Source organism: Nyctereutes procyonoides, unplaced genomic scaffold (assembly GCF_905146905.1).
Source record: "Nyctereutes procyonoides isolate TBG_1078 unplaced genomic scaffold, NYPRO_anot_genome, whole genome shotgun sequence".
Classification (NCBI taxonomy): domain Eukaryota; kingdom Metazoa; phylum Chordata; class Mammalia; order Carnivora; family Canidae; genus Nyctereutes; species Nyctereutes procyonoides.
In genome coordinates, this window is record NW_026575135.1 from 68,087,430 (window position 1) to 68,107,220 (window position 19,791).

General features: G+C 41.5%; 1 protein-coding gene across 1 annotated transcript in view; it reads left to right on the top strand.

Annotated features, from left to right (window-relative positions):
- The first annotated feature begins 78 nt into the window (after window positions 1–78).
- Window positions 79–19,791, top strand: part of LOC129494640 (uncharacterized) — a 46,646-nt gene continuing 26,933 nt past the window's right edge. The window contains exons 1-3 of the mRNA XM_055301537.1: window positions 79–623; window positions 8,372–8,617; window positions 12,911–13,135. Coding sequence (XP_055157512.1) covers window positions 420–623; window positions 8,372–8,617; window positions 12,911–13,135 — 675 coding nt within the window. The 5' untranslated portion in view covers window positions 79–419. The remainder of the gene's footprint in view (window positions 624–8,371; window positions 8,618–12,910; window positions 13,136–19,791) is intronic.

The window sequence follows — 19,791 nt, forward strand, 5'->3', positions numbered from 1 at the left end:
CCGACGCGAACCGAGCGGACGTCTCGCGAGCTTCCACGTACACACTCCAACGCCTCTCCCCCAGCGCCGGGGGAGAGCACATCCGGGTTGCGGGAGCAGGTGCCTCCGGCCCCGCCCCCTCTCGCCAGGCTTTCGCCCCACTTCCGGCCGTCTCCGGCCTTTTCCGCCCGTAGCCTGCCGGCTTTATCTCTGCGCTGTGGGTCGTTGGTGGCGCCGGGCCCTGGTCCCTTCGCACCGCTCGCCGGCGCCCGGCGGCTCGCCCCCCCCCCCCGTCCCGAATCCCTCCGAGGCTCGGAGCGACTCTGCCGGGCGTCTTCGCGGGCCTCCCGGGGCCGAGGCCTGCCGCGCGCGGGGCGTCCGCGCAGACCCGACCCCGCGTCTCCCCGCAGCTCCGTGGAGGCCGCCGCCGTCGCCTCGGGATGCCGGGGCCGGGGTCCGCGCAGCGCTGGGCGGCCGCCGCGGGCCGTTGGGGCTGCAGGCCGCTCGCGCTGCTGCTGCTGCTGCCGCTGCTGGTGCCGGGGCCCGGCGGCGCCTCGGAGATCACCTTCGAGCTGCCGGACAACGCCAAGCAGTGCTTCTACGAGGACATCACGCAGGGCACCAAGTGCACCCTCGAGTTCCAGGTACTCCGTGCTCTGCAAGCCTGGGGCCGCCGCCCGCTGGCTGACTCCCGCCCGTCTAGGTTCTTCCGTTCTTTGGCTGAGCCCGGAGTCCCCTCTAGCGAGCTGATGTGGGGCGTTTGCCTTTCCTGTTCTAAACGTGGGGCGAGAGCCATTTTAGACCAGATAGGGAAATACGTGAATTCCAGAAAAGCTTGGTGTCGCTGTGACTTCTTCCCTCCGCGCTCGAGTGCCCTTCACTTGAGCGCCTGTTGAACTTTCTCCTTACAAGACTCTCCTTTTAACAAAAGTTCCTGTTGCCTGGTGCTCAGTGTCCCGGCCGTTCCTCTCACTGATTCCACACCTCCGCTCTGATCAGATTGGAAGTACTGCCGATACCTCATTCCACTGCTTTTCACTTTCTCCGTTGATGCTATTAGGACTTTGGTTGGTTCTGTCCCTGTCACAGGAAGAGCTCCCCTCGAGGTTGAATGACCGACCACCTGCCAAAGGTGTAGAACGAAGAGCTGTGATGGATGAGAGGCCCCTTTTCGTTTGGGGGATTTTATAGAAAACAAATTTTCTTTCTTTCCTTTCTTTTTCCTTCAAGATCTTTATTTATTTACTCATGAGAGATAGAAGCAGGCTTCCCGTGGGAAGCCTGATGCTGGACTCGATCCCAGGACCCTGGAATCACAACCTGAGCCAAAGGCAGACGCTCAACCACTGAGCCACCCAGGCGTCCCAGAAAACAGACTTTAATGGAATGTAGTTTCTTAGGTGTGTGAAACACTCTTTGTTTCCATCTTTCTTGGTAGCTGACTTAACATATCAGAGCAGCTGCTGAGTGGTAGGTGCTGATGATACAAAAGTGGTTTGAGTGGTTTTTTAGGTCATGCCATCTTTGATGCCCACCCATGGTACCCTTTTTTTTTTTTTTTTTTTATTAAATTAATTTTTATGGTGTTCATTTACCAACATACAGGTAAACACCCTGTGCTCATCCCGTCAAGTGTACCCCAGTGCCCCGTCACCCATTCACCCCACCCCCACCCTCTCCCCCTCCACCACCCCTAGTTCATTTCCCAGAGTTAGAAGTCCTTTATGTTCTGTCTCCCTTTTCATATTTCTCACACATTTTCTTCTCCATTCCTTATATTCCCTTTCGCTATTATTTCATATTCCAAATGAATGAGAAACATACACCGTTTGTCTTCTCCGGTTATGTGGCCAAGTTCAAAAAATGTGTTGCTGAGTTCTCCTCTGGGATTTTGATGGAATCTTGTTCACATTTAGATCTTTCATCCATTTTGAGTTTATCTTTGTGTTATTGGTGCAGAGGTGGGTCTGTTTCATTATTTGCAATGTGGATGTCCAATTTTCCCAGCACCATTTATTGAAGAGACTGTCTTTCTTACAGTGGATGTCTTTCCTCCTTATCGCATTTTAGTTGAGCATAAAGTTCTGGGTTCACTTCTGGGTTCTCTCTATTCTGTTCCATTGTCTATGTGTTGTTTTTGTGCCAGTACCTCAATGCCTTGATGAACACGCTTGTGTTACAACCTGAAAAATTGGCATTGCGATGCCCCAGTATGGTTTCTTTTTTAAAATTCCCCTGGTGTTTGGGGTCTTTTTCTGAGTCCACACAAATCTTAAAATAATTTGTTCTAAGTCTCTGAAGTAAGTCATGGTATTTTGATAGGGATGTGCATTATACGTGTTAAATTGCTGGGTAACATTGACATTTTCAAATATTAATTCTGCCTATCCATGAGCAAGGGAATACTTTTCCATCTTCTTTGTGTCTTCCTCAATTTCTTTCAGAAGTGTTCTGTAGTTTTTAGGGTATATTTTGAGAAACCATTTGATGGTAAATGGTTCTCCCCTTGTATTTTCAGGTTGTAGGATGTCCTTCTGTCTAAAATGAGTCTCTTGGAGACAGCAAATAGATGGGTCTGGTTGTTTTTTATCCAGTCTGAAACTTCTGCGCCTTTTGAATGGGGTCATTATGCCCTATTACGTTCAGAGTTACTAGACTTCTTTTAAATGGGAGTTTTAAGAGTCCCCCTTAAAATTTCTTGCAGAGTGGTTTGGAGGTCACATATTCTTTCAGTTCCTGCCGTTCTTGGACGCTTCTTTATCTCTCTTCATTTTGAATGTGGCCTTGCTGGCTAAGAATAATTCTTGGTTGCATGTTCGTCTCATTTTGGACCCTGAATATATCCTGCCAGCCCTTTCTGGCTGCCAGGTCTCTGTGGAGAGGTCTGCTGTTACCTAATATTCCTCCCATGAATGTCAGGGCTTCTTGTCTCTTGCTGCTTTAAGGATCTTCTCTTTATCTTTGGAATTGCAAGGCTTCACTATTAGATGTCGAGGTGTTGAACGGTTTTTATTGATTTTAGGGGGGATCTCTCTAATTTCTGGATCTGAATGCCTGTTTCCTTCCCAGATTGGAAAGTTTTCAGCAGGATTTGTTCAAATACATATTCTGGCCTCTGTCCTTTCGGCGCCCTCGGAACCCCAATTAAACGTAGGTTTTTTTCCTCTGGCTGCGTTTATTTGCTTAATCTGTCTTCTGGTCCTTCAATTGTTTGATCTCTTTTTCCTGTTTCCTCTTTGCATTACTTGTTTTCTATGGCATCTCACTCGTTCTTCCACCTCGTTAACCCTCGTCGTTAGGACTTATAGTTTGGATTGCATCTCATTCAAATTGATTTAATTTCTGCCTGATTGGATCTAAATTCTGGCAGTCATGAAGTCTCGTGAGTCCTTAATGCTTTTTTCTAGAGCCACCAGTGCTGTATAAGGTGCTTTGAATTGGCTTTCTGACATTGAAGTGTAATCAGATTTTGTAACTCTGTGGGAGAGAGGCTGTTTCTGAATTCTTTCTTTTGAGTTGAGGTTTTCCTTCTGTCATTTGCTCAGTGCAGAGTGGCCAGAAACAAGTTGTATTGGAAACACGGGGGAGAGTATCACTGGTCTGTCAGTGTCTTTGGGGGAGGGGCCTGCCTCTTGCGATGATTCTCATGGTGTTAGCACTTGGGGAGCTGCTCTGCCCCTGCCTGCTGCAGGGCTCTGCGGGGGTTGTTTACCCGCCAGCCCCAGGAGGAACATCAGAAGTTGACTATGGCAACTCTGGAAGCCTGGATTCAGCCTCCGCAGGAACCTACGGGGCTCGGGCTCTCGGGCTCTCCGTACGCAGGGCCTGGAGGCTCCGGGCGGGCGCTGATTGCTCAGCTCGGGGCAGGGTGCGTCCTCGCTGTCTCGGGCCCTCCCGGCCTCTGCCTGTCCGGGGGAGGCCGGATGTGGGCTCGGTGTCCCGGCGCACTGTGCTCCGGGCCTGCGCTGTTGGATTCGCGCTCCGCTGGCTCCTCCTGGATGCCGCTCCCGAGCCCCTCCGAAGCTTGCTCCGAGCCCCTCAGAGCTGCTGACGGTCGGTCCCTCCGTGCGCGCGAGCTGCAGCCCTTAGGGAGCTCGGCGCCACTCTCCGGGGCGCAGGGTGTCTGTTAGTGTCCCCGGAGCCCGGGAGGGCATCCGCTCTCCTGGGTCCTGACTCCAACTCCCTGCGGAGTCCTTTCGCCCGCCCGGGAAGGTTGGTGCAGGCTCCTGCTCCTCCGGGACGGGGTCTCCTCCATTGTACCCTTTTAGTTGGTACTGCTCATTCATTGAAACTGTGCCTTAAGGGCAGAAAATAGGGAGTAAGCAGTCTGATCTTTGAGATCAATGAGGGCTTCCTTTAGGAAGTTATAAAGGATCAGTGGTAAATGCTTTGGTATGGGGAGTGCAGGAATACCCATTGCAGGAGTGACTGGGTATTTGAGGACCATCGAAATCCAGTATAGTTGGGAATAAGGAGTCAGAGGGAGGGGAGGTCAGGGGCCAGACCATGTGCCATGCTGGCCTAGTTAAGAATTTTGGTTTTTCATAAGAGCATAGGAAAGCCGTCAAAGGGTTGTAAGCAGTGCAGTGCTGAGATCCAGGTACTTTGGGTAGCTAGATGGATATTAACTTGTGCGAGTAGAGTGTGTGTTAGAGTGTTGGAAGAGTAGCTGAAGAAGACTGATGAGGAGACTACTGTAGTTGTCCAGGCTTCTAGCGTGGTAGCTGTGAGGAAGGAGAATGTGAAGGGGGGGATGCCTGGGTGGCTCAGTGGTTGAGCATCTACCTTGGGCTCATGTGATCCTAGGGTCCTGGAATCGAGTCCTGAATCGAGCTCCCTGCAGGGAGTCTGCTTCTCCCTATGCCTGTGTCTCTGCCTCTCTCTGTGCATCATCAATCAATCAATTATACATACATACATGCATTAAATAAATAAATAATATATAAATAAATCTTTAAGAAAAAAGTAAAGGGATTGGAGAGAAGTTAGTAAGTGAAATCAACAGGACCTCATGATGATTTGGCTATTGGTAGTAAAGAGAGGGAGGCTACAGATCACCCTTCAGTTTGTTTAACTTCACGGACTGGAGCCATGGACAGAAAAGAAGAGAATAGGAATTGTAATATAAAAATATGAGTGTATTTCAGGTGTCAGCATCAGACACTGTGCTTGGTGCTGAGGATACTACCACTTCTATTCTGGGCTAAAAAAAAAAAATAGCATCTGTTACGTAGCAGACAGTATGCTAAGTATTTCAGGTATGTTACTTAATTCTCAGGACAACTCGATCTAGGAAATAGATGTAGTACTTCTGTTTTACTTATGAAGCTGAGGCTTTGAAAGCTTTAAACCCAAGGTCACAAAACTGAGCAAGTAGCAGAATCAGTATGCAGTCCCAGAGTAAATTCTTAATTTCTTTATTATATGTACCACATCACAGAGATGTTGCCGTGGGAGCAACTGAACTTGCCCTCTGGGAGCTTCCATGAACACACATGCAGTGTTCAATGCAACAGCGACAGTGCAGGCTGGGTACAGTGCTGGCCAAACAGGGAGGGATCGTCAAGGGAAAGGTGGCTGAGCTCATGTTTGAGCTTTGTCTAGGAGAAATAGGCATATTTCTACAAGATGGCATAGGGGAAAGGGCAGCGTAGGCAAGTAGATGATGTTTATGAGACTCCGTTCCTGAAAACAGCTTGAGCCCATACCGAGATACAGTGAGTAATAGTGCCGCTTTGTAACTGTGGGTCCAGGGGCTTTAGAGGTTTGTCAGCATTGTTAATTGGTAATAGTGATATTGATGATTTACACCTGGCCTTGGTGACGCCCTGCCTGCCCCCCCCCCCCCCCCAGTGCTGTTGAGACTGGTTATATAGCAGGAATACATGTGACTAGCCAGATAGAAAAAACCCAGCCAAGCCTCAATTTGGGGCTTCCTAGTTGCAAGATGTTTCTTGCACACTTGGGTAGTTCACAGTCTGAGAGTCTGTCTGGCTCAATCTCCAATCTTCACAGAGGGAGCACAGAGGAACCCACTCCTAACCTCCCAACCTCTTTCTGTAAGACAGCTTTTGATTCTGATAGTTTATATTCTTTTCCTGTAACAAGCTGTAGATTTGTAAGCATTATCATTTTGGGTCCTGATTCTGTAGCAGACAAGACCTGTTTAGCCTGCTGCTGTTCGTACAGGTGTAAAACAAAGACTGGTTCAGAGAACTTCTGGCAGTCTGCTATTTTTGGAACACAGAGTAAGAGAGGTGAGGCTTGCTTGAAGGAGTTGCAGAGGAGTGGTACAGCATTGTTAACAGGTTTGGATTTTTCTGTAGGCCACGGGAATTGTGAAAGGTTTTAAGGGGATGGGGAGGTGGGGAGGTTGCCCCTCCTCCCCCAGACACGTGAGGAGAGGTGGCGCTACTGACATCCAGAGGATGGAAACCCAAAAGGCTGCTGAATGTGCTGCAATGCACAGGGCAATACAGCCCCCTACCACAAAGAATTATCCAGCCTTATGTTAGCTGAGGCTGAGAACCCCTGGGTTAGAGAGAAGAGAGATCAGGTTGTGGGAAAACCTTTTAGGAAGCTGTGGCTTTAGTCTTGTCTAGACTGTGGATTAGGAATGGAAGAGATGGCTGAATTTGAGAGAGGTGGTAATGTCAATGTGAGAGCTGGACAGTTAGGGACACTTAGTTCAGGATGATTCGTGGTCTCTAATTTACGTGACCAGACAGATTATGAAGGCTTCTCATTTTTATCTGAAATAAGATGATTTGTTTTAAAGGTTGATGGAGGAAAAGTGACATGGTGATCAGTTCTGCTCCTGTTCAGTATGTGTACATATTTGACCATTCAGAGTACAGCAGCCAAGCGTGAACACTTGGGTATATAAAAATGAAGTCATGATCTTCACCCAGAGGAAAGGTTGTTGACATTTGGAGAAGTGGTAAATGCCCAATTGTTAGGACACATTTTATGTCGAAACATTATATCCATATGTTAATATTTACATATTTTTGCAGCTTCCGAAGTACATAATTATATTTCATTTAATTATCAAGGTGATCTGGTGACATAGTACAGTTGTTCATCCTGTCTCCTAAGTGACAAAAGGTCACATTAGCAGCCAGTCCTTTGAGGTGCAGTTTGATCTCTGTTCTATGGACCTAGTAGAATGTCAATACTATGCTAATGGAAAGAGTTCAAGCCTGAAAGTACAAACTTGTGGCCTTCCCCCATCTCGGAGTGGTTGGGAACCCTCTGAACCACGAGTCTTTTCCTCACATCTTTCCCAGCTTTTCACCCTGGGCCTTTTCCTTTCCTACCTGTCCCTCCCTCCCTCTCCCCACTTTTCTCCCTGACTACTGCACCTGTCCCTGCTACCTCAGGAGAGATCTCCCTCTGCTTCTTCTGTGCAACCCAAGTGGCCTATAAATTGTAAGTGATTAAGCATAAGCGCTTGAAAACAGCTCTAGAATCCTCTTGAGAACATTTCATTTGTCCCCTGGCTTTCCTTTCAAATGTGCTTGCCCGAAAACAGAAGCTCTCCAGATAAGCAGAAGATGTGTTTGCTTTTGTTTTGTCCGGTTTTGTTTTTGCTTTAATCACAAGTATACAAACAATATGGTTTAGTCCTTGATGTTTCTCAGGGAAACAAGCTTATTAAAATAATGGTAATACTCTTAGACTAGCCCACAAGTCTGTTCAGCTCATAATGTAGTTCAAAACAAAATATGTGTCACATTCCATGTAACTGACCTATAGCATCACTGAAGAAACAAATCTGACTGTAATTTGGCAATCAAATGAGTTAAAGTTCTCTGATAGAAACATGCTTGGGGTGTTAAGCCAAGGACTGACCTAATTCACCACTTCACCACACTGTGCGTGTGTGTGCTTGGATGGTGCTGATACGAAACTAGGAGAGAACATTTGGGGAGGGAAAATATTCCAGACGATGAGCTTAAGGGTCGTGAGTATGACTTTGGAATTCAGGTTCTGCCTCCGCCTTTTGCTAGATGAGCAGTCTTGGGGAGGTTGCTTATCTTAACTCTGTTTCTCAGTCTGTGAAATGGAGGGTGAAAACCCTCTCTTGTAGGGTCATTGGGCAAAGCAATTGATGTAAGAGACCTCCCTTAATTAGAACAGTCGTCTGGCTGATTAGCTAGTTCCCTCCTTCCGGTCATGAGGAAATTTGTTCAGTTTCTATAAAGCTTTAGTTAAACGGACATGTGCCTCTTACATTCCATCCACTGCTGGAAATTAAAAAATGTAAAATTGCCTGTGATAGGAAAGTCTGTTGCCCATAGCCTTATTGTTATTTTAAGAGGAAATTTGGTTACTCTCTCAAACTTGTTACTTGCAGTGATATCTTCCTTTTTCCTCTCTCTCTTTATAGGTGATTACTGGCGGTCACTATGATGTAGACTGCCGATTAGAAGATCCCGATGGTAATGTGTTGTATAAAGAGATGAAGAAACAGTATGATAGCTTTACCTTCACAGCCTCCAAAAATGGGACATACAAATTTTGTTTTAGCAATGAATTTTCTACTTTCACACACAAAACCGTGTATTTTGATTTTCAAGTTGGAGAAGACCCACCTTTGTTTCCTAGCGAGAACCGAGTCAGCGCTCTTACCCAGGTAAATAAAAAGTCAGCGATATAGTGGTGTGGTTGAAGAGGGGGAAAGCATAAATTAATATGCATTCACTATTGATGAACACAGAATTTTGAGACTTTTACACAATTTTTAAGATCTATGTTAATTCTTACAATAGATTAAAAGCATTTCACAGAGAACTTGGGGCATGTTTGGTAAAGACCACCACTGGGGATCCCTGGATGACTCAGCAGTTAAGTGCCTGCCTTTGGCCCAGGGTATGATCCTGGAGTCCAGGATCGAGGCCCACATCAGGCTCCCTGCAGGAAGCCTGCTTCTCCCTCTGCCTGTGTCTCTGTCTATCTCTATCTCTCATGAATAAATAAATAAAATCTCTAAAAAAAGACCACCGTTAAAAGAGTTTATGAACTTTTCAGTTTGAAGAAAATAGCCTTAAAATAGGAGGATCACTTCAATGGGAAAGAAGTTGAGGAATACTGCATAGTGCTCCGGCATTCTGAAACATTTGTTTCTAGTTCATGGAGGAATGTGAATTCATAGCCTGGCAGGTTGCTATAACTGGAAACAAAAGAATGCCTTTAATGATAAATAAATATGCCACAGGGTAGTGTTAAACCAGGATTTAGTGTTAATTCACGCTGCTATTAGAATAATGTTTGATGTAACTCAAAGTAAAATACTAATGATTAGAAGTAAGTCATCTAACAAATAGTTAAAGGGCACTGGGGGGCTCGGTTGGTTGGGGTGGTTAGCTCTTGATTTCGGCTCAGGTTGTAATCTCAGGTCTTGGGATAGAGCCCTGCATCAAGCTGCATGCCAGGCGGGATGTCTGCTTAAGGACTCTCTCTCCCTCTGCCCTTCCTCTATAAATAAACAAACAAATAAATAAATACATACATACATACATACATAAATAAATCTTTAAAAAAAATAATTAAGGTAAAGGTAGATTGGATTTTATTTTGAGGAAGACCTTAATGACAAAAAGATAAGGAAAGAAGTTCGAAGTCAATGAACAGATGCTGCTCAGGTGATAAAAACAGCTATTTTATTTCCAGTTTTAATATAGTCTGAGCTTAGATTGTATCTAAAAGATACTCAATATCCAGAGGAATCACTTTTAATCCCCTTTTGTTAGAACCTTAAATTAGGTATTACATTGTTCCTGGGTTCTAGTTAGTCTGTTGGCAAAGTCATGTGGTGATAGAGGCAGTTTTTAATAATATGTAAGAGCCTTAATTGATAGACCTACTGTGAGCATTAGCAGGATGTATTCACTTGCTCTTACTTTCAGAAATGTTCTCTTATGTTAGCATCCGGTATGAATGGCACTTTGCTTTGTAAAAAGATTTTTCATTGGGACCCTTGATTATAACTTAACCTTTGTGAGTTTTAATTGTATAAGAAGGTAGCTTACCCTAAAAAACCTTAATAGGTAAAAGGAATGAGTGGTAATAAAGCAGTTAGTATCTGTTAATCTCCTTTATTAATATCACATTTCTTTACTTTAGGCTTATTTTTCTCCTTAGCTAATAAGTCGCTGTGGTAGCGATACTTACAAAGCAGCTGTTCACACCTTAAAGTAGAGAAAATTACCAGCTGGTAAATGCAGAAAAAGTATAGAGTTGTAAATCACCATTTTTCACCTATTAATAAAATAATGGATCTAGGGTAGACTGTGATAACTGGTCACTGCTAAAACCCTAGGTGAAAGGCTGAGGAGGAGATTTACAGTGACTGGATCAGACCAATATCACCTAAATCTAAAGACTGTTCCAGATGGAGAGAGAACGGGGCATTGTGTATCTTCTGATAATATGTATTATTGAAGTATGCAACATTGCCCAGGAGGTGTTCCTACCCAGAGCATTACATCTGAATTCCTTCAAGTCTCTTGCTCCAACTAGCAGTGGATAAGAAAAACATAAGATGGAGGAACACCGTGAAGATACAGTCAGGAGAATCTAGGAAGTGGAAATGCAGCAGGACAAAGGACCCGGTTTCTTCAACAGATGGGAAGGGAATAAGCAGGAAGAGAACCTAAAGATTCAAAGAGACTTAAAAGACACATCAACCAAATGATTGTGTCAAAGTTGTTTGGATTCTGATTTGGAAATAACTTTTGAAATATTTGGGGACATTTGAACATTATATTGAAAACTTTAATTAAATATTTTTTATTATTTTATATGTTGATAATGCTACCGGGGTTATAGTGTTGCCTTTCAGAAATAATTATAAAGTATAAGAGTATTACTGAAATGGTAACACACCAGAGAGTTGCCTTAAGTTAATTGCAACAGGGAGGAAAATAGGAAAATACATATCGGTGAAACAAAGTTAGCCATCCGTTAATTACTGACATGACCCCTCATTGTACCGTGCTCTTCTGGACATTGCCACCTAGAGTTTCCCTTTTTCCCTACATTTTCTTTTCTTTTTAAAGATTTTATTTCTTTATTCATGAGAGACACACAGAGAGAGAGAGGCAGAGACATAGGCAGAGGGAGAAGCAGCCTTCCTACAGGGAGCCCGATGTGGGACTCCATCCCAGAACCCCAAGATCATACCCTGAACCAATGGCAGACACTCAACCACTGAGCCACCCAGGTGCCCCCTGCCTACATTTTCTATCTCAAAAATCATATACATCCATGCAATTAGTCCCTTAATTTCTATCATTTTCTTTCATCCAGCACATCTTAACCCTTACTCCATGTTGGGCTTCAGGGAATTGTTAAACATTTCAAATTTGTGTCCTTTTATGCATACTTCCAGGGTTAGCACGCATACCACTTTAAGAATGCATAGAAAGTAGAGATCTGCCAGAAGCACCTCTGTAGCCTTCTACAACAAATTAGAAACATTCATTATGGAACAGTTTTGTTAATCTTTGCTTCATAGGGACCTAAACAAAAGGAAGAACAGCAAAAACGTGAATGTTCTAACAGATCCATGCAGTTTATGGACCACATAATTCTCACTTTCTAGGTGTATTTTAATGGAATATTTTTATAAATGATTGCTTTCGTACTTACTTTGGTAGAACTTTATTAAATGCTTGAATTCTTTTCTAGTGTTTATATTCCTTCACTAAAATTAAGGAAAAAAATATTCCCAGAATCTTTTGAGAGATTCTGTGGATTTATTAGTAAAAAGAGGAAAAAAGTTGTAAAAGTCATAAGCACTTTAGGAGAAATGGGTCCACATAACTTTGTGACGTAGAGGTCTTATAGTGACTGAGTTGGCTTAATGAGTTTTGGCATCCAAAAGGAGAGAGAGAAGCAGAAAGGAACATTGGAAGATTTGCTAAGATAAACTTCATTTCCTGGAGAATTTTCAGAATACAGGAAAGTAGTTATGTTGACATCTTTCTCCCCTGCTTTCCACCCTCAGTGGCCCTCATCACTGTGCTGTGTCATAAAAATATTTTTCCTTTGTATGGCCATACACAAATATGTCAATAGTTCCTTTCTTAATGATAAGGAAAAAAACACTTAGATTATTTTAAAAATTCTTAACACATGGTTTGTGATGGAGAATAAGTATAATTTAATGATAAAGTATATATTTCATCACTAGGATTTTTTCAGCAGTAGAAAAATAATAAACTCTGATGTATATACAAAAAAAAGTTTAGACACTTAACCTTTCTGAAAGCAGATCGTGTGATCAATGTGTAAAAAGGTAAGGTGCCACCTGGTGAAGGCTCAGACTGATGACACATTGAAACTGAAACTTCCATCCTGTTGACAATAGTTCTGTTGGTTTGGTTGATGGCAGGAGAGGGGAGACTTATTTAGCAAATTGGTAAATTAAAACATGAAAGACATTGATGCTCTGACCTATCATGCTCAGACCCAAGTACTTTTAAAATAGTTAACTTTGACTAATTCAATCTTGTTTTGGTGTCCTACTTGGTTTATTCATGTAGGTATTTGGGCTTTGGTTTGTATTCTTCTTATCCATCAAATTTACTGACCTGCCATTGTCTTCCTCCTAATTTTTCCTGGTTGAGGAACCTGAACTTGAAACTCTGTAACCGCCAACCTTAACTAGAAAATGTTTCTGCAACTGTTAGCTTAACGTTTCATCCATCTAGTTAGGATCTTACAGGTGCTGCAGCTATGGCTTCCCAAGTTGGGGGGCAAGTCATCCCAGTGAGGCCGAACAGGAGTGTGGCATTGCCAGGACCACAGGCATACATGAGTAAATGAGCAAGTGCCGGCTGAGTAGTGTGTGCCACTCAGAGGAGGCATTGAGGTCAAATTGAAAGATCAATTGGACATACTAACTGGAACCATTTCTTTTTAGATGGAATCTGCCTGTGTCTCCATTCACGAAGCTCTAAAGTCTGTCATCGACTATCAGACTCATTTCCGTTTGAGAGAAGCTCAGGGCCGAAGCCGAGCAGAAGATCTAAATACCAGAGTGGCCTACTGGTCAGTAGGAGAAGCACTCATTCTCCTGGTGGTTAGCATAGGGCAGGTATTTCTCCTGAAAAGCTTTTTCTCAGATAAAAGAACCACCACAACTCGTGTTGGATCCTAACTACGTTTTGAGAATTGATGCACCATTGCCACCATACTATTGCTGTCCTCTAATTAATTTTAGGTACTGAAGAACTTAACATTGGCAACATTTTTAAACCTTACTCATACACTTGTTGGGGGGGGATGTACAGTGCATATCCCCAAACTGTGGAAAGGACACCTTTTTTTTATTTGTAAAGGTAGAAAAACTTCAGAACTTATTTTGGGCTATTCATGTTAAATAGTCAGCACCAATGATCTTTTCTTGGTTGTTTGTATCTACTCTTCGCACACTAAACTTTGGTATTTTGATTCCTTTTAGCCATTTAACAGTACTTGTCTTATAGGTAGTGGATATTTTAAAAACCTTCAATTCAATGTCTGTGTGTTGTGGAGGAAGAAAATTGCCTTTTAATTGTTTATAGTAAAGTTCTGTTTTTCTGAAAACCAAATGTGATTAACTGTAGCCCAGGCCCTATTCTGCACTGTTTAATTTGGGGGTGGGGGGAGCCACCATGGAATTGTTAATTAATATTGATATAATTTTAAATTGATGCATCATGGTATAATTTATTTCTTGCTAGCTTGGAAAATGTCAGATTTTTGGTTTTTTGTGTTTGTTCTATGATTTATAAGCAGATATGTTCTTTTTTTTTTTTTTCATGAAGATATTCTTACCACATGGAAAATAGTATGTTTCAATAGCATAACAGTTTATGACAGGCCTTAAAAATCAGACTGTTAAAAGAGGTAGAACAATTCCAGAATAACATAAGATTCTACAGGGGGAGGCAGATGAAATGAGAAAAGTTTTAGTAAGTTATCTGCACATACTACATTTTCAGTACTTTTACAAAGAAAAAAGATCTGTTTAATTTTAACATTTTGATTGGCTGATTCATGCCCTAATGTGGCTTCAATGTCTGAGTCATTCCTGGCTTAAATGAATACTTGTAGTATTTGTATCGTAAAAGTGCCATATATTTTGTCCTGATGACTGTGATGCACTGAGAAGTTAGTTTCTTTGGTTTCTTTCTTTCTTTCTTTCTTTCTTTCTTTCTTTCTTTCTTTCTTTCTTTCTTTCTTTAATTTTGTTTTGGTTTTTTGGTTTTCATTTGTTGTCTTGCTCATGAAGTTTGTACAATCTGGTTAGCCACCCTAAAATGATTTAAAACTTTAGAATGCCATGTGTTTCTTATTTGATAATCTTCATCAATTGTACTGCATTTAATGAATATTAAACAGTGCATATTCCATACACTATAGGGTTTAGACTGTGTTTGTATTTTATAATTTGCGTAGACTGAGCTGACTGAAATAAGATTTTTGATCAGGTATTCAGAAGAGAATACAAGACAAATGCAAAACTGTATAGGTGTTTAAAGCTTTTCTGCTGGTAAAAAAAAAAAAAAAAAAAAAAAAACTACAGCTGCTTTTGCCATGCCTCCCTCCCCCACCCAAGAGTGATGAGTGCTGAACAAGACTGGCGTATTGTAGAGATTCTGATAAGTGGTACGTAAAATGCTGATTAGATAGTATTGTAAAATGCTGATTAGATAGTATTTCTAGTCACTTATCACTATGGACTGGAAGTTAACTCTTAATGCTAAGCTGTCTCTAGCAGTCTTCAAAAAGCATATACACTTCTGCATATAAGAGCAAAACAGATTCAAGGTCATGCTTGCTAATTTCAGATGCCACAGTGTAGCAGGGAATGAACATGTTTTCAGTCCTTTAATTCTAAAATTTCTGAAGACCAAATAGTGACTCCTTAACCTGTTTATCAGAGGATTAGGAACTGAAGTTTAAGATTCTTGGGTTCTTGTCGTGGAATTGTCCTGCAGCTTTATCAGTCCCTCTAGATTTAGATTTGAAAATTTTCAACACTGGTGGTAATGTGATCGATAAGCATGGGCATGTTCCATGTTCTTCTCTGGTTGCCTGTCTGCTCTGTCACATTCAGACACTTAACCACCATAATTAAGCAGAGTCAGGTATGACCAATGCACCAAGTTTAGCATAGGTAATGTAGTCATTTGTTCTGTGCCTATCAAAACTTCACTAGAATCATACTACAAATAACTTTTGATTTGAAACTATTGAGATCTATTAAATTTTTCAAAATCACCACGGTTAACCTACTGTAGAATAGTACAGGCTTCATCTAGTCTGTATGTAACTGGTTCAAGTTTGATGGCTGTCTATATTCAACCGAGTATGTATATATAAATGAGAAAATACATCTCTATCCAGACCTAAATGTTAAGAGCTTTTTTTTTCTTCCTCCTACTGTATAATTTGTAGCTCATCTTTTTTCTTTAATCCTTTCATAAGTTGTTGGAACAGTTTGAAGTTCCCAAATATTTATGTTTAGACAGATGGCTCAGAATATATATTTAACATCACTAGCTGTATATATTTTTAAAGTAAAATAAATAATGGAAAGGGACTTGATATACAAGTTTATTACTAAAATTTCAACTGTGTGAAGATCCATTTTAAGATATTACTTTGCTAATAATCATAACATTCTTTTTTCTATTAAAGAAACAAATGGTTTGTGGTTCACAGCTTTCTTCCTGACTTGATAATCAACTTTGAAAATACAGCGAAATTTTATTTGAAAGGTTTCATTTAGATCTCTGTACATCCATTTTTGCTTTGGTTTGTAAATGTGTAACATTTATAGTTAAGTAGGACAAAGCAGACCCTATGACTATTGTTTTAAAAAGTTAAGCAAGTTAATATATAAATAATTCAAAGGGGGTTTTCATTTACTTTTGAAAAGAAAAATTTCTCTAAACAGATGTTGGTTCTGCAGGATTGCACCAATCAATTCTTGTAGAATAAAAATAATCTTTCAACAAACCAACTTCACTTGTCTCTGTCAGGATTTGTCTTTGTAAAACTCCTTACAAACTTGCAGCTTGGGATACAATTTGTAGCAAGAGAGTGTTTTGTTGTTGTTGTTGTTTTGTTTTTTAAGTAAGGCTCCACGCCCAGGGTGGCACCCAGCTCAGGGCTGGATCTCACAACCCTGAGGTCAAGACCTGAGCTGAAATCAAGAGTTGGACTCTTAACAACTGAGCCACCCAGGCGCTCAGAGAGAGTGATTTTTATTTGGTATTTCATTTAAACATCTCAGGGACTGGCTAAGAAAGATAAAGAAGAGGAATACCACCTTGAAACTACCTCCTTTTTAACCTTTTTGCATTTCTTACTGAAAGGCTGGGTGAATAGGAGTTAAGCCCTCAGTTCCTAAAAAGCCCTTTGTTTTCTTAAGGAAATTAACCTTAGGTTGTTTAATACCAAGTTTCCTCAAGCTTTTTTCTTTCCCTTCATAATGTAGTCGTAGGGGACATTCTGGTTCCTGGCCAAAATTCAACAAAAGTAGCAGAGAAGTACCAGTAAATATAGGTTAATATTTATTGAATGCTTACCATGTGTCAGGTGCCGTGCTAAGTATTTTACCTGTATCCACACATTTCATCTTTGCAGTAATCTTGTGAATTAAGGATATCCTCATTTCATAGATGAGGAGACAGAGGCATAAATGGGTTAAGGAGCCTTCGTACACCTCAGTAATGAGCAGAGCCAGTGTGACCATAGCAGTCTGGCTCCAGAGCCTCTCCTCCAACCACTGCAGCACTGCCTTACAAGCACCAATTAAGGGTAAATCTCAGAAGGCTTAGCTATCTTGATTTCAGTATAGCTCAACAGAAGTTCAGGGCTTTGGCTTTGGAGTCACAGCCAAGTTCAGATTACAGTTGTGTGACCTTACACAAATGATTTTAACAACTCTATTTCTGTTTATCACTAAGGTAATATCTACTATAATGAGAATCAAATGAGGTGTTTATGAAACAGGATCAGTGCCTATCAAATATAAGCACTTAATAGCTATATTTTTCTCATGGGTCAAATTCTAGTCTCTTGATCTTTAGTTTCCAAAGTTTTTACTGTAGGTTCTATTCATATGTCTCTTAAGTAATATGTAACACAAACGTGAAAGCATTCATCGATCATGTACTCAATAGTCTGCTAGAAGTTTCAAAAATGATTAAGATAGTCTTGACCACCGGGAACTTAGTTGAGGGAGACAGGATAGCTCTATGAGCAACTTATATTCCATAAGTAGTGAAGCGGAATCGACTGGGAGAGTCTTTAGACATTCTAGGATGCTAGATGTGAAAGAGAATATATGGATCAGAAGACTTACTCCCGAGAAAGGAGTTTAACATTGTCTCCTCATAGGGGAACCCGTGGTTGTCTCGCTAGGCCAGTGATTAAGTGGATTAATCTCTAATTCAGGGATATGGACTATTAGCCAGTCTCCATTGCTACATATTGAAAAAAACTGTTCTTTAATTTTGTTAATAATAAAAGTGATGTTTGATCAAACTTCTCTGTCATGGTTGTTTCCCGATTCTGGGGGAAAATACAAGGATGTTATCTGTAAACTAGCAAATGTGCTGTCTTTCAGCTCCCATTTCCCCATTTTATCCATAAGATATTAGAAGTGATCATATTACTCGCTGGAATCAAGATATATAGAAGTAACACTCGTCTGGCACAATCTGTTTTAGTGATGTTAATTACTAGTGATTACTATTCCTTTAAAAAGAAAAGGTAACACCAGAATTTGAGAATTAATGGTTCAAAGAGTAAAATCCACTCAATCCCACCATCCACCTAGATGTATTTTGGTTACTTTTAATAGATACTTAAAAGAACTGGTTTTATATTCCCTGAATCAAATTTTAAACATAAAATTGTGAAATTGACATAATACAGAAGTTATTAAATATGTATAATTTAAAGAGAACATAAAGCACACGTTCATATAACCAATGCATAGGTTAAATGCGACATTGCCAGCACCATAGAAGGCTTCTGTGTGTCCTTTCTTGATCACATCCCTGAACTTCCCCACTAGACATAGCAATGTTTGGCTGGTAATAGAAATAATTTTCTTATTTTTTTTTTGTATTTTTATCAGTTATGTGTAGTAGTTCTTCTCAAACCACTTTTTTTTTTTTAAGATTACTTATTTGAGCAGGAGTGGAGGGTCTTCCGTGGACTTCCAGAAAGTGGGTGGGGCGTGCACCACCTTCTTCCCAGTTGCACCTCAGTTACAGTCACTGGTAACGAGAGATTGGAGGCCTCGAATGTATTAGCCCGGAGCCAGCAGTTCCGGGTCACTGCCCCTTTGCCAAGCCTATGTGCAATACCCCCTCGGTGCTTTAGTGCGAGAAGCCCATTCCAAGAAGCATGGGGATGTCCTCTTTAGGTTTCAGGAGTTAGGATCAAGGCCAGGAAAAAACTGGCCTGTGGTTTTTTTTTTGTTTGTTTGTTTGTTTTTACATTTATCTTTACCATTTTACCTGTGTATATCATTTTAGTTCCTGAGTGATTGAAACACCAATACTTTCATGACTTTTTAATTTGCACTTTATTTTTTTCCTTCCACAATTGTTCTCTGGACAGCTGCGGGTATGAGTGCTGGAGCTCTGTGTGGAGGAGCACCCTGTCCATCCTCTATCCTCAGCCTTCCTCCCCCACTTTCCAGTGTGCTGTTCCAAGAGCTCAAGGGAGGTGGAATTCACAGGCCAGGGCGCATCTTTTATTTATTTATTTATGTTGCCCAACAGAACTTGATTGTAAATAAAAAAGAAATCTGTTACATACTTTAAAAAAAAATAAAAAACTTATTTGAGAGAGAGCATGAAGGGCAGCAGGGCAGAGGGAGAGGGAGAGAGAAACTTTAGCATATTCTGTGCTGAGTGAGGAGCCGGATGAGGGGCTACCACCCTATGACCTTGAGATCAGGACCTGACCCAAAACCAAGAGTCAGGCACTTAACTGACTACACCACCCAGGCGCCCCAAAACCACTTTTAAAAAAAACTTCCAAACCATCACAAGCTGATCCTTGTAAATACAAAATCACATGCTTGAATATTTTGGCACTATTAAATTACTATTAGCCTTTTAATTGCCTACTTCCTAGGCATATTTCTGTTCTCTTTTTGTGCTTATCTCTTCTTCAACCAGTAACAGTTCAGTATGGCCTTGTAGACCACACTTTGAATAGTCCTGAAGTTTATGCTCCTGAAAGATAGTCTAAGAAAAATATCAGGCAAAAGTAAACTTCAGTAGAGTTTTTTTTTTTTTTTTAAGATTTTATTTATTTGAGAGAGATGGTGAGAGAGAGCATAAGTAGGGGGGAGTGGCAGAGGGAGGGGAGAAGCCAGCTCCCTGCTGAGCCTGACTTGGGGCTCCATCCCAGGACCCTCAGATCATGACCTGAGCCAAAGGCAGATGCTTAACCAACTGAGCCACCCAGGGTCCCTTTAATGAAGCTTAATAGAGTATCAGATCCTATTTAATAATTAGAATAGTACGTGTATTTTCCTTTGACTGTTTTGCTGAGTCATCCCTGTTGATGCTCATAGCTATGGTGGTTTTCTCTTACTGTGTATCTGTCCATTATATGAGGACACTGCAGTATGTGTCTCTTCTGCTGTGCTAGCACCTAGACTGTTACAAAGTGATGAACTTTTTTTTTTTAAGATTTTATTCATTTGAAAGAGAGAGTGAGCATGAGCAGGAGGGGAGGAGCAAAGGGAGGAGGGAGAAGCAGGCTCCCTACTGAGCAGGGAGC